General features: G+C 44.3%; 1 protein-coding gene across 13 annotated transcripts in view; it reads right to left on the reverse strand.

Moving 5' to 3' along the window:
• MAPK8IP3 (mitogen-activated protein kinase 8 interacting protein 3) overlaps nt 1-15197 on the reverse strand; it is a 72509-nt gene that overhangs the window by 22090 nt on the left and 35222 nt on the right. For 10 of the 13 annotated variants that reach the window (XM_075566258.1, XM_075566256.1, XM_075566257.1 and 7 more), the window contains 7 exons: nt 14337-14455; nt 11840-11857; nt 6364-6421; nt 5047-5199; nt 3506-3560; nt 2096-2244; nt 1529-1585 (listed from right to left, as the gene is read on the reverse strand). In XM_075566258.1, coding sequence (XP_075422373.1) covers nt 1529-1585; nt 2096-2244; nt 3506-3560; nt 5047-5199; nt 6364-6421; nt 11840-11857; nt 14337-14455 — 609 coding nt within the window. The remainder of the gene's footprint in view (nt 1-1528; nt 1586-2095; nt 2245-3505; nt 3561-5046; nt 5200-6363; nt 6422-11839; nt 11858-14336; nt 14456-15197) is intronic. The other 3 variants (XM_075566262.1, XM_075566261.1, XM_075566250.1) reach the window with 1 other exon arrangement.

Below are 15197 nucleotides of genomic sequence, written 5' to 3' on the forward strand. Positions count from 1 at the left end.
GGAACAGGTCAGGGTAATACAGTGACACCCACACTTTCTTTACTGGGAACAGGTCAGGGTAACACAGTGACACCCACACTTTCTTTACTGGGAACAGGTCAGGGTAACACAGTGACACCCACACTTTCTTTACTGGGAACAGGTCAGGGTAATACAGTGACACCCACACTTTCTTTACTGGGAACAGGTCAGGGTAATACAGTGACACCCACACTTTCTTTACTGGGAACAGGTCAGGGTAACACAGTGACACCCACACTTTCTTTACTGGGAACAGGTCAGGGTAATACAGTGACACCCACACTTTCTTTACAGGGAACAGGTCAGGGTAACACAGTGATACCCACACTTTCTTTACTGGGAACAGGTCAGGGTAACACAGTGATACCCACACTTTCTTTACTGGGAACAGGTCAGGGTAACACATTGATACCCACACTTTCTTTACTGGGAACAGGTCAGGGTAACACAGTGATACCCACACTTTCTTTACTGGGAACAGGTCAGGGTAACACAGTGATACCCACACTTTCTTTACTGGGAACAGGTCAGGGTAACACAGTGATACCCACACTTTCTTTACTGGGAATAGGTCAGGGTAATACAGTGACACCCACACTTTCTTTACTGGGAACAGGTCAGGGTAATACAGTGACACCCACACTTTCTTTACTGGGAACAGGTCAGGGTAACACAGTGACACCCACACTTTTGGGGGGGAATGGAGTTTGGGTGTGCATTACGAAGATATTATGAACAAAGTGTGCCTGTATACTGAGATGTTTACAGTCTCATCACAAAATACATTAGGTCAAAATTATATAATAAAAAAAAAAACCTTCCAAAACATTTGGTTATTATTTGTATATTAGAAGTGTAAACATTATTTACAAATGTTATGAGAGGAATTCCAGTAATCCCTAAATGTACTCTGCCAGTGGACCAAGTGTTGGCCATAATGGGTTCAGCACAACCAGACTTTTGCAGTGGGGTTTCCACCCTTAGACCTGTAGGACGCTTCACAAATTCCTGTCCATTCTGTAGAACCCCTTAATCATGTATTGTATCCTTGGGGAGCCCCAGCCTGTTTATCTTAATGTACGTAGGTAAAATAGTTTGGTAGGGTACATATTTTTTAAATACATTAACAGTTCTCTAGGCCGTATATATATTTCAAAATATTATAGTATCAAAGTAGAATAACCTTTTTTTAAATCATTAAATAATATAGAAAAATAAAATGATTAGGCCTTGAAGAATAAAATGGCAACCGCGATCAAATGTCGCGTCGGAGAACCCGAGGCGACCTCCCCACAGCGTTCGAGAGAACACAGGTCACTGGTCTACTGCATTGGTCTGGAAGCCATAGATCCACAGCGGTATCTCTAGAGACTTATGTCAGTGATTGACCACACTTTGCATCACTGCATTTGCCATTAGCAGTGCCGTCCCTGACGGAATCTGTCATGGCCATGGAAAAGACCAGCATTTCGCGTCCGATTTGAGAAAGACATCAACAAAAACCTACAACTGCCAGATGGTTGATTTCTTCTTCTCCTGGACAGACGGGTGTTCTCGGGAGGCTCTGCAAAAGAGAAGGCGCCATGTTTGCGTTTATCAACACACATTTTCCAAGGTGCCTGCTTGCACTTTCGTGTCGTTCAACCATCACGCTGAGCTTAATTGTATGACATACATTAGTCCCCAACACGGAGCGCGGTTAAGCTCCGCAGCTCTTCCTGCTATTGACTGCAAACGGCAAGCGATATATAGTTTTAACCATCGATATCTCGCACTTCCACGGGTTAGTTGTATGTATGTCAAAAAATACGTTTATATACTTTTATTAAATATACCGCAGACGGTGCGTCCGCTACAATATGTCATTTTTTGTTGTTAGAAAGATAAAAGGCACTTGCCTTTGACGTGGATCTCCCCCATCAAAAAATAGTGCCTCTACCACTAGGGTACATCTTAGAACCAAAGTAAAGCTCTGGGTACTGAGAAGAATAACCCCTTCACTTCCAGTGGTTCAGGCATGTGACTTCTGCCAACGAAGAGCTAAAGTTTGGCTTCTATCAAGCGGCATCTTCACCTGATCATCTCAGTCCACCTGACCGCTTCCTGCAGCTCCATGAGTCGCTCCTTGTACTGGTTCCTCTCCATCAGTACACGGGCCATCTCCACACGGGTGAAACGCCTGCGCTGTGCAATGGGGATGTTATCTTGCAGAGGTGACGAGCTCTGTGACGGGGGACAAAGACAAGAGAAAGGGAGACTTACAGGTAGAAATACACTTATGTGGACAAGCAACCAGTTTGTTATAGAGTGGTTGTCTGGGTGAGAAATGTCTGGTGGAATCTGGGTGCTGCATCCTCTTGTCCCATCACACCTCTCATACAATATATGTGGCACACTCACCCAATACTCACTATCACACACACCTCTCATACAATATATGTGGCACACTCACCCAATACTCACTATCACGTACACCTCTCACACAATATATGTGGCACACTCACCCAATACTCACTATCACACACACCTCTCATACAATATATGTGGCATACTCACCCAATACTCACTATCACGTACACCTCTCATACAATATATGTGGCACACTCACCCAATACCCACTATCACACACACCCAATGTTTAACACACCCATCACATACACGTCTCATCCGAACTCAATATATGTGGCACCATCACACATACACTTCTCCCCTTGACACCCCATGAACAACACACAGTCATTACACACACACACACCTCTCTTCTTGACACCCCATGTATGACACACACACACATCACACACACCTCTCATCTTAACACCCCATGTCTAACACACTCACCCGTTTAACACATATCCCATTAACACCCAATGTGTAGCTCCACACACATCTTTCATGCTTACACCCAATCACACACATTCTCTCACCCACAATCTGTGGAACCATCATTACATCAAAAACACCATGAATTACAATAAGTTCCCTCCCTCATCACCACCTCTCATACTGACACCCAGTATGTAGTACTATCCCACCAGCGTGTATGCAACATTCACCATGACACCCCATCTACATCACCCTTATACCATTATACACCAACGGCACTCTTGACCTGACACCCAATATGGGGTGAGCCATCACATTCAAACCTTCACCCAATCACTCAGACACCTTCACACACCCCTCACTCCCAACGCGTAATGTTAAGCCCATTCACTCCATCACACCGTTCCCTCTTAGACTCTCCACCTTGACCCCATCACACACGTCTCTTCTACCATGATAAAGGTCTACCACCGATACCTTAGTGGTATCGTGCATTCTGAGAGAAACAACACATTGTTCGAGCCCTGCACTCTATACAGTATGTCTAGAAAGACCCACTTCATCAAACAACATATATTATTATCTCAGGTTCCTGCACATGACGAGGTAAGTTCTCCGTTTTTGGGGCTGTGCAGAATTTAGGAGAGGTGTATTTGCCTACCTCGTCCACCTCTTCTTTGGGTTCCTGTAGGGCAACTATAGCTTCAGACTTCACTCTGAAAATGAAGACAATCTTTAGCCACTGAACACATTCTTTGGTTGGAATCCAGAGTTTATCATCCTCTCTATAACCATGTGCGCTAAAACAGAGTACACCGTTTTTATTTATTTATACGCCAGCAGAACTACTACTACTTATTATTCACAGACACTTTACATATACAGCATAATTAGCTTGATAAAGAACACTTATGAGCATATTCATACGTCCCACGCAGCAGCCTAATCACACACCTTCCACTGCAGTCAGGGATTATGGGTAATGAGCACTTATAGTGCATCACTTTCAGCTTCTTATACACTTCAGCATGGATCCCTATAAATTCATGTCTGCTGTTTCACACAGATTTTAACGCTGCCATTCGAGCAATATCTTACGTGTGTTTTTTTTAAATAAATCAGTTCTGTACTATGAGAAAATACTTGTAGCATTTAAAAATAAAAAAAATGTAAGACTTTTTAATGTATTCTAATGTAACAAGCATGTTTGTGTCTATAGCAACCATTTACAAAGTTACATCCCCTTCCTCTTCTGAGGCAGGCTCTGGCACACCCCTTTTGCTCTCTCTTTAGTAGTGCACCCAGTACCTGCCTGGTCACATGATCTTCCACACAGGACTTTGCATCTTGGGGACTCCTCTGCCGCACTAACAGTGATTTAGTGAGCCCCCGAGCCAAATCTTCAGCGATCGATCACAGGAGAACGGAACGATCGGAAACACGGCTAATCACTTGTCAGTGTGCACATTGTATTGATGCACATATTGAATGGATTTTTATAAACGGCAGTTTGAATTGCTGCTTTAAAGCAAAGCCTGAGCCATTCAAGTGCATGGCTAAAAAAAACTCAGACTGTTTCAATATTTTGGATCTTCTCAGTGTGAGGAGGGGGGCTCCTGGCTTTGCATTTTGAAGCTGGTTGTGGTCATACACCTGGTACACAAACTAGTTACAGTGTGTTAAAAATAATAATAATAAGCGTGTTAAGCTAATTAAACTTTAATTAGTTTGTAGACCTTCCTAAAATTAGGTCCAAGAACTCAGATAAGCATAACAAAGAAAAATCAAGAAAAGAGAGAGGGGGAGAGAAGGCGAGGGAGAGAGGGTGAGAGGGAGAGAGGGAGAATATAAAGAAGAGGGTAACAAAAGAATCAACAAGAGGGAGAGAGAGAAAAAAAAGGGAAAAAGTGAGAAGGGGAACGAGAGAAAGAAGAGGCAGTTTGAGAAAGAAAACACGATAGAAAGGAGAAAATAAAAGAATAGAAATTAAAGAAAGAAGCAAACTAGGGAATTAAGAGCTAAAACAAGGGGAGAGAAAGATAGGGGGGGGGGGCAGAGTGCATAGAGTAATATATATTCACTCTATACAGCCAGGACAGTTCTGCCCAAAACTGACCAATCATTCCAAAGTCCATCTTTAAACATGCATTGTAAGCCCACCAACCACGAGGCAGGGTTTTGCGAGCCATGTAAGTGTTGTACCTTTTAAGCTCCTCCTCCAGTTCCTTTATGCGGGTCTCCATTTTGGCTTTGGCCTGCTTGATGGCCTCCAGCTCCCCCTTGAGCACCTCCTGCTCCCCAGACAGTTGATCCACCTTCGCAATGAGGTCGTTCTTCACCACGTTCAACGCGTTCCTGTGAAAAATGGGATAAAACAAAATGGCAGCCGATGAAGCACAGTCATAAGCCATTGGCCGTGTCGAAACGACCTCTTGTGAAGAAAGCAACATCACAAAACTCCCAGCGACACCCTCCAGTTTTTAGAACAGGTGCCATATTTTACAAAAGCAGCCAACACATTTACAAACTTAGGGACGAAAATCTCATCTCTGAACAAAATGAGTGTTGTTTGCCAATTTCTGTCAACATCTTGTAAAGTTTCGGAAATTCGGCAATATCACAACGCTGTGTCTACAAATGACATCATGGATCCAAGATGGCCACCTCTTCGGAAACTGGATCTCTAAAGAAGGGCTGAAATGTTTTTAATTTCTGCAATATGCCAGCGGGAGGAATAATACCCACTACTTCTGTGTGTATGTATGTATATATGTGTGTATGTATCTATATATATATATGTATATACACACACACACATAAATACACATAGCAAGATGAAGACTGAGGACAAGCACTACCATATGCAGCAAAAGTTGTCTTTATTACTCAACGTTTTCACTCAGACAAGAGGCTTTCACAAGAGCAGCTCTATGAGAAAGCCTCTTGTCTGAGTCGAAACATCGAGTAATAAATAATTTGTTTGCTGCATATCGGAGTGTCTGTCCTCAGTCTTCATCTTGCTAATGGGAGATACGGACAGCATGCACCCTGCATTAGAACAACAACGCTTGAAGTCTGGACTCCTAACAGTCCCCAGAATCCCCTGGGCTTCTTTTGGGTCCTGAGCTTTTAGCTGCGCTGCTCCCAGTCTTTGGAACAGTCTGCCTCGTACAGTTTGAGGGGCCCCCTCTGTGGGAATCTACAAAAACAGGCTCAAGACCTACCTGTTTACCCAGGCATTTAATTAATGATCCACAACCTGTCTGGCATTTAATAGCTACAGCACCGCCCCATCTTGTGTTGCATCTTTCCTTGGGCTTGGTCTCTTTTATAACCTTAAATGTCTTCTTCTTTTTTTGGAACTGTGAAGCGCTTTGCGTCCCATCGGGATAAATATATATAGTTATTAATATTATTTCCCTGTATCACACAGATACAATGTCCAGACTGCATGTGTTGTGGCAATTATTGACCATATAATTTGTCTAGGAAGAGACTTGGACAGTCATAGTATCTTACTTGGTTTCTAGGAGCTGGGTGTTTTCTAGGAGCAGGTTCCCGACTTCCTTCCCCATTCCTGAAGAAAAACACGAGAGCAATATTAACCTCCTGTCAAATTACTCATCCCCTAAGAGATACAAGAAATCAGGAGAAGGCTCCACGAGCAACACAAAACCAAGTTACCCTTAGTTATCCTCTCCCTCCTACTCTTCCAATCTCTGGAAACGTAATCCCACTCACCAACAGATATGGATTTGTAAAAATAATATTTTGCCTGTACAGCACTTTAATGTGACGTTGATACCCGAAGTCGATCGGCGTCAACGGCCATCGACTTGATCACCATTATCAGAACTTTGGGAGTCAACCCCCAGCGTGGGTCTCCTTCCACAACTCTCTACCTTCCTTTAGGATGGGAAAACAGAGATAAGCATTCAGGGTCCATCTGGCGATTGACCTTTGAGGTTGAAGATGTTGCTGACCACATGCTCCTCAGGACAGGGTGTCCGGGCGCAACCCAACCGAAGGTCGCAATGTATGCGTTAGCGAGTGACCTGGTTGGTGGTGAAACGGGTGTCGGGATGGACTCCTCAGCAATGCATGTTTGTGTGCATGGGGATAGGTCAAAATATATGTTGGTATCGGGAAGTGGAGGTGTGTGTGCACCGCGTCTCTATGCAGACTGCGGATGTAGCAGAAGTTATTACACCCGCCTACGCGGGGCGTTAATGCCAACGCGATATTTAGAGCCCGGTTGTTGCGCGTGCCCTGATGCATGCGTTCACCTCGCACGCATACGTTGACGTATTTTTTACCCCCGTGCAATAATCTGTATTAACTGGGGTAATACTGTTTGCTACATCTGTACCTTATCTCATCATTTTATCTATTCATATCCCTTAATGTCTGAGAGTTACCTTCTGATTCGTTCTTTGGGTAATTCTTTTTAAAACAGATTTAAAAAAAAAAAAAGGTAAGCCCGTGTTTTGTATTATAAGTCTGCTACCTTCATTACAAAAAGTCACATTGTAAACATCCCAAACAATGGTAATAGGATTAAATGCGACACTGATTCTGCCCCGTTTTTGCTTCAGAAACTACAGTATATTTACAAAATAGTTATATCACAAGAATTCACTATATTAGCCCATGAGAAAGAGCCCTGGGCAACATTTGATATAAAAAATTATATTTAATGGCGTGTAATATTTGAATATTATATTAACCAATTTACAGCCAGCGAGGTGTGTAAAGCATTATAACAATATGCAAGGCAGCTAAAGGTAGGTCAATCCATAACTACAGACCTGTCAACTCACTGATTTTCTGTGACCTTTACTGGTTAAAATAAATACAGCCATCTTGTTCTATCCCGTAAAATCTAAAAATAAATAATAAAAGTACATGCAGATATCTCGGAGGTACTACTTCATAAAAAGAACGTTAAGAATCGCGGCGGAAAGTGTCAAATAGGTTTTACGTCTTTTTAATAAAAATGTTTTTGTTTAACTAAGAACAGGTGTTTAATGTGGATCAGGTGTTTAATTTAGGATGTTTAGGATATTTAACAGATCTTTCGGACTTCGACCCAAAAGTCAATTATTTTTGTGATCTGTTACATATAGCCGAAATTGGGGGGAACTCAAACCCTTCAGTTAATTATACCAACTGGTGGATCGATGGCCCACGAATTAAAATAGATCTGACCAACATTATTCTACTTACCTTGTACCTGCCCCTATTTAACAAACACTGTACCTATTGGTAGGACCCTTTTTAAACCAGCGGTACCCATTTCCGCCTGTGTGAGAGAGCCAAGGAGCGCTCCCATTGGCTAAACCTCGGAACCTTCAGCGGATTGCTACAGCTTACATTTCAATGTATTTATACAATGTGTTACCAGGGAGTAATACACTGAGAGTTACCTCTTGTTTTCCCGTATGTCCTGGGAATGACTGGTTGGATGAATATTCAGCGGGTTGGTGTGACTGTGAAACCATATTGTTCATGGTGGTGAAGAAATACTTTTAAAAACCCAGAGAAGCTATATGTGCACGTTCGTAAAATATATTATATAAACATTTGATGCGTTGGAATAAGTATTGCACATCCGGGCAATTTTAGCTTTTTGCAACTCCCCTATGTATTGGTAAGTGGGATCCCGCCTGAAATATTACTAAGGTCTTTAAAAAACAAAACAAAAAAACAACAATAAAAAAAACAAAGAAGTGCAATAGATAAAGAAGTTAAAATAAATGAAATAATTATATATATATATATAATTATTTCATTTATTTTGTAAATAATAAATTATATAATTTAATATATATAATTATTTAATATATACTGTATATATAATTCAGGCACTCGCAGGATTAAAAAAAATATATACAAATTAGAAATGTATTTCATCACCAACGTTTTGGCTTAAACATCCGCCTCTCCCAAGTCTTGAGAAATGAAACGTTGATTTTTTTCAAGTCCAGTGAGTGCCTGAATATGTCACTATTTTTGATTATTTAATTTAGATGCACCCAGGCAGGCTCATATATATACACACATATATAAATATATATATATTAACCGCTTCACTGCTAGCTCCTCTAGGAGACAAGGATGGGTCAAAATAGTAGAAAGCATCAACTTGTCAATGAACTGCAACATTCAGGCTCTGCCCACTGAGACACGGTTGGATTGTGGGTGAAATGACATCACAGACTTGCCATCATGCCAACAAAATGGAGGGACAGGTCCCAAGGTGAAACGATGGTTTTCATGTGTACAGGCAGCAACCGTATCACTTTGATATTTCAAGAGGTGTCTTTGCTGAAGCAAAGGTGCCACCATTTTGTATTAGGAGGGAACGGCCTTTTCCGATTGGCTTTCAAGCTTTTGCCCAAAGCAGTGATCCATTTACAACAATTTTTTTTAATTAATTGGTCACAGATGTCAACTTCCAAGCACTGAAATCAGTGAGATGTGAGGATTTGGGGTTCTGTGTGCATCAGTGTGTGTTTATCTGAGTCGCTCTGCTCTGTGTATCAGTGTATGTGTGTTTGTGTATCAATGTCACTGGTTGATTTAAAACGTTGCTGCCCGTAGGCACTTACCTTTTTTCCGCCCAGGCCGTCTCCTCCTGCAGTGCCGGCTTCCTCCTTATGCAGCGTCGCCAAATGACACCGCAATGTTACAACGCGTTTCCATGACAACGCAACACCATGTGACGTTGCAGCGTCATTTGACGTCACGATGCTACAGAAAGAGGAGGGCAGTGAGAAGGTAAGAACTTTACATAGGCAAATAAGGGGGGAAGAGATCAGGGCTTCTGTATATGGGGAAAATCGGGCCTATCGGATCTAATAGGAAATCCGCCACTGATCAGTATATGTGCATTTGTGTATCTGGGTCAGTCTGCTCTGTGTGTATCAGTGTATGTGTATGTGTGTGTGTGTGTGTGTATGCAAGTCAGTCTGCTCTGTGTGTATCAGTGTATGTGTGTGTGTGTATGCAAGTCAGTCTGCTCTGTGTGTATGTATGTGTGTGTGTGTGTGTGTGTGTGTGTGTGTGTGTGTGTGTGTGTGTGTGTGTGTGTGTGTGTGTGTGTGTGTGTGTGTGTGTGTGTGTGTGTGTGTGTGTGTGTGTGTGTGTGTGTGTGTGTGTGTGCGCAAGTCAGTCTGCTCTGTGTGTATGTATGTATGCGAGTCACTCTGCTCTGTGTGTATCAGTGTATGTATATATGTGTGTGTATGTGTGTATGTGAGTCACTGCTCTGTGTGCATGAGTGTATGTGTGTATGCGAGTCACTCTGCTCTGTTTGTATGAGTGTATGTGTGTATGTGAGTCACTCTGCTCTGTGTGTATGAGTGTGTGTGTGTATGTATGTATGCGAGTCACTCTGCTCTGTGTGTATCAGTGTATGTATATATGTGTGTGTATGTGTGTATGCGAGTCACTCTGCTCTGTTTGTATGAGTGTATGTGTGTATGTGAGTCACTCTGCTCTGTGTGTATGAGTATATGTGTGTGTGTATGTGAGTCACTCTGCTCTGTGTGTATGAGTGTGTGTGTGTGTGTGTGTGTGTGTGTGTGTGTGTGTGTGTATAGGTGTATGAGTGTATGTGTGTATGCGAGTCAGTCGGCTCTGCTTCTCTCTATGTGTGTGTACAGTATGAATGTAACCTCAACCTTTCTCTGCCAGACTGGTCAACTCGCCCAGAATGACCAGGAAACTCCCGGCCTCATGAAACAGTGGGACACACCTCCTGCAACTGCCACGAATCCCACGATCTACACTACAACTCCTGCACCCCGCGTGGCCACTCGTCACAACTCCCGACTACTCCCTGCATGCGACTCCCCGGGAAACGTAGGGAGCACATGAGAGTACAGGAAGCTGCTGTCAGCATGTAACGTCCTGCGTCCTTCCCACCGCAGGGAGAAGCGGGGAAGCTGCAAGGAGCGCCACTTACACACAATCTGTCTTTGGTGACCAGGTCTGATGTGATGCAGACTCGGCGGCCAAAGGAGTAAAACCTGCAAAGAAATAACTAAAAAAGGTAAGCAGGGGAGAGGTTGTACTGATAGGATTATGTAACGTTATATTAAAGCTATGGTCAAGCACACCAAGAAATAAAGAATAAGTCAGGGAAGTAAACTCATAGTTAACTGAATGACGTTAAAAACATCCAACGCCTTGATGCATGTCAAGAACCTCCCACCCTGATGAAGGCGCTTATATTACATGTAGAAATAGTCTAGGAAGGACAGTGGTGCTCACAGAGAATACACAAACACCTTGATAAAGCGCCTAACGACGCGAAACGCGTAGGGGGTCCTATTGTTGTACCTACGCTATGACCAAATAAACCATTTTTTATGGTAGTCAGCCGTTCTCTGCCTTCTTGCCTTGTGGTGCGCCGCACCCTTTCTCTAGTTTTGTTGAAACGGTGGACGCCGATTTATTGTTAAATGGCTAGGCGGAACGTGCTGGATTTATTCTCTATTTCTCGGTGTGCTTGGCTGTAGATTTAATATGTATTGTTCTCTCTCAGCCCGGGGTAGCCTGGGCCTCTAACACTACTCTCCACCCTGCTGCTTACTTCTTCTTTTCATTGTTATGATTAGACCTTTTTTTGTGGTCATCTCAATTTGCCGGCATTGGATCTCGTTCTTGGGCGTTACTAGATGTCAACTTTATACAAATGAGGAGGCGGCTGGCGCCCCCTCGTGCAATTTATTTGCAAAGCGTTGGTGGCTCTGCCCGCCGCACGGCAATATTTCTGCCCCAAATGCGCTCCTGAAATCTCAACGTGATACAGATTCTGAAACAAACCAAAAAAAACCTTCCCCGCCCCCCCCCACACACACACAGGCAAAAACGAAACTAAAAAAGACCAGACACGATTCCCAAAGGTCCTCCCACCGCATTGCAGGCACGAGCAGGGAAACAAAGGAAGCGTGGATTAAAAATGTTAAATCGCAGGCCGTGGCCTTACCAAAGAAATCATCGCTCACTGGGAGTGCGGTCCCATGGGGGAGGAGAGGGAGGAGACAGGGAGGCAGAGAGAGGAGGAAAAACAGAGCAGGAGTTAGCAAGTGATCGGATAACAGCCACAATAGCAACTTCTCCCATGCACCATGACCCTAAGGTGAACGGGTTCCATCTCACTATGTGCAGGGGGCGCTGGTGTATATCTATCGTGATAGGCTTTGTGGGAAAGTACCTCTTATGGGATAAGAGGGGGGAGTATGGGATACCTGCTAATCCCAAAGGGGGCGAGTGCGGGAATTCCCGCTCTCTTAATTACAAACCAGGGCATTTCAGTGCACACTGCGCATATTTAAATGCGCGACCACACACTTGTGTACATTTACGTGTGTGCATGTGCGAGCTTACACAGGTGTGTGTTCGTGTGCAGATCTACACGTTTGTGTGTACATGTATACATGTCAGTGTTTGTATGTGTATGTAACTCTCGCTCACCCTTAGTGCGAGGTTAAGAATGCTAACACATTTTGGCCCCTATTGCTCGAACATACGGTCACGTTACCGCACCAGCGTGTGTGATGGCGAGTTGCAGATAAGTGATGATGTTCTGGAGGTCCACGCAGGCAAAGCCGTTAGCCATTAAATACCAGCGGGGGGACGGGAGAGAGACGCCATTCACACGGGAATCAGGCGGGAGGCTGGGAAACGGGGAGGAGGGAACAACGGAAACAGGAGAAGATACACACCTGAGAACTCTCCTACGCGGGACATCCGACGGAGCACAGAGTGATACAGGGGGAGGGGAGAGAAGGGAAACAGAGGGGAAGATCGGGTCAGTCAGTGGTTTTCGAACCAACAAAATAGTGCTAAACGTAATGACGGGGCGTACAAGCGTGAGATGCAAAAGGGGTGAGGCTGCAGAGCAGCAACCCAGGCAAGGCAACAAGGCCTCGCTTTAAGCAGAGATGGCAGTGACTCATTGCAGGACATTATAACCACTTGCAGAGCAATGCGTTGTTGGCTTCTTTGGCTATGAAGGGACAATGGTGCCATATACACCTCTCATATCTGAACCCGATGCGCTTTTACCACTATAGAAATGCACTAACACACTGATACACACGCATGAAAGCAGCCATTTTCTTTTTCATTGATTTCTTTTACATAATTGGAACCGGGGAGTAATCCGGTGCTGAACTTTGCTATTTTCAGAGACTGGAGCCCGCCTAGTCGTCGTCCCCCACCCGACCCTCTCACCAGCCTCCCTTCTGGGGAAAGCATATGGTCGCTCAAACCTTTCGGGACACGGGTCAATAGGAAGCTGCAATGTCATCGGTTGAGGCCTGCTGTTTGTTCGACAGCGGCGGCCATGTTGGATTCTCCAGGGCAAGCACCTGTAAGTACCACGGTGACTGCCTCAGGAACTGGGGCTTTCCAGCTCTGAAAGCAGCGAGGTTCAGCAGCAGAGGGCCTCCTGGTGACATGCTCTGGGATTGCTTCAACACACTAATGTACACACTCACTCACACACGGATACACAACACCGACACATGGAAGAGGAGAGACACACACACACACACACATACACACGCAGTGATATAGTATATGCTATAATATACACAAAGATTGACATCTCTAATTGCTTCTGTCTCTTAGCTGCAGTTTAGCAGCAAATGATTGATTTCTGTTTCCTATTGATTTAACCAGATGTCCACCTCTAAGGACCACAATCAGTGAGGTTAGGGGCTCATGGCTGATAATAATGACATTTTAATGACAATGTACTGATTTTAATCAGTCAGACTCTATTTAAGTCTGTGTCATGCACATGTCAAAGTCAGGGATACAGACAGAAAATCAGTGGAAGCTAACAGGTCTGTTTTAAAGGCGCAACCCCCGTTATAATTGTCTTCTAGTTCAATTTGCCTTACTGCAAATTAGGAAGAATTATTTTTTCATCATGGCCTCTGAATTGGGGAGGGGGGGGGGGGAGGGGGGATATTTAGGCCTAACAGGGACTGCATCTTTAATTGGGAATCTAAGATAATTGGTCAATTGTGTTTTTCTGGTTAACACTGAAAACTGTACTCCCTGCATATATACAGCATGTGCTTACAGAATTTAAGACCAGTTTAAAAGGGTTCTGGGCCTACATTCACAAAGCCCATACTGTGTATGAACAGGTGAAGCGTTGCCGAGATCGGTGCAGCAAAGGTTCCAAAGCGGGCGTGATGAGGGCCCAGTTAGCTAACTAGTTTTTTTGGGGGGGGTGAGGGGGGTTTAAAGCAGTGGCGGCCATCTTTAATCAGTCCCTGTAATATGTTTCCATGGATATTCCTCCACACACGGAAACGTATTGGAATGATTTCACGAGGGGTGTGAGCTGGAGAGAAAAGGAGGACTGTTCCTAAAACGACACGCGCTCTGCGGCTATTACTCTCACCAGCTCTCCCTGGTTAACAGCTCAGCGCTGTTAACCCTCTAGCTGGAAACACATGGCTTACCAAGCAGATCTGCCCCTTCGTCCACGTCGCCAATGACCTCTGACCCCGCTGTCGACAGCTCATGGTACAAAGAGTCTGTGTTGATGCCGAAAGCCTTGTTTACGATCCCCTGGGTTGGACTGTCCGGAAAAATAATTAAATACACACACACACACGCGCGTGGCCAGCGTAACTACTGCAGAGGCTCCGCTTTATAAAGCAAAAGGCCGCCGCTTCAGTGAAAGTGACAACCGGGGCTTCCCCCGGCAGCATTGCAGGTGGTCCATTACTTCCAAATAGGACCACCAGCCACGGGAAGCCATGGCTGGTATCCCTTCTGCAGGCATCATCTGTATATATATATTTTAGTGGTACGTAATCCGCAGGAAACCTGAGGATGCCTTCAGCACAAGGCAAGAGACTGATGGTAGAATGGCGATTCTGTGCCATGGGTGGATGGGTAGATCTACCATTCTGTGTGATTGTGCTATGCCAGCGGACTGGGCAAGACAGTTCCATGTTTGTAATCATTACATATATATTCTGATGCAAGATCCAGATCGGCGAAGTCTCCCGGGAATGGTTGGGGGACTTTCGAAATCTTGGGTAGATGCAGAAGATCGGCGGAATCTCCCATTGCAGTCAGTCTGCTCTGTGTGTGTGTGTGTGTGTGTGTGTGTGTGTGGTTACAGGAAGAGTCAGTCTGCTCTGTGTGTGTGTGTGTGTGAGTGTGGTTACAGGTAGAGTCAGTCTGGTGTGTGTGTGTGTGTGTGTGTGTGTGTGTGTGTGTGTGTGTGGTTACAGGAAGAGTCAGTCTGCTGTGTGTGTGTGTGTGTGTGTGTGTGTGTGTGTGTGTGTGTGTGTGTGTGTGTGTGTGTGTGT

This window comes from Ascaphus truei, chromosome 11 (assembly GCF_040206685.1).
Source record: "Ascaphus truei isolate aAscTru1 chromosome 11, aAscTru1.hap1, whole genome shotgun sequence".
Taxonomy (NCBI): Eukaryota; Metazoa; Chordata; class Amphibia; order Anura; family Ascaphidae; genus Ascaphus; species Ascaphus truei.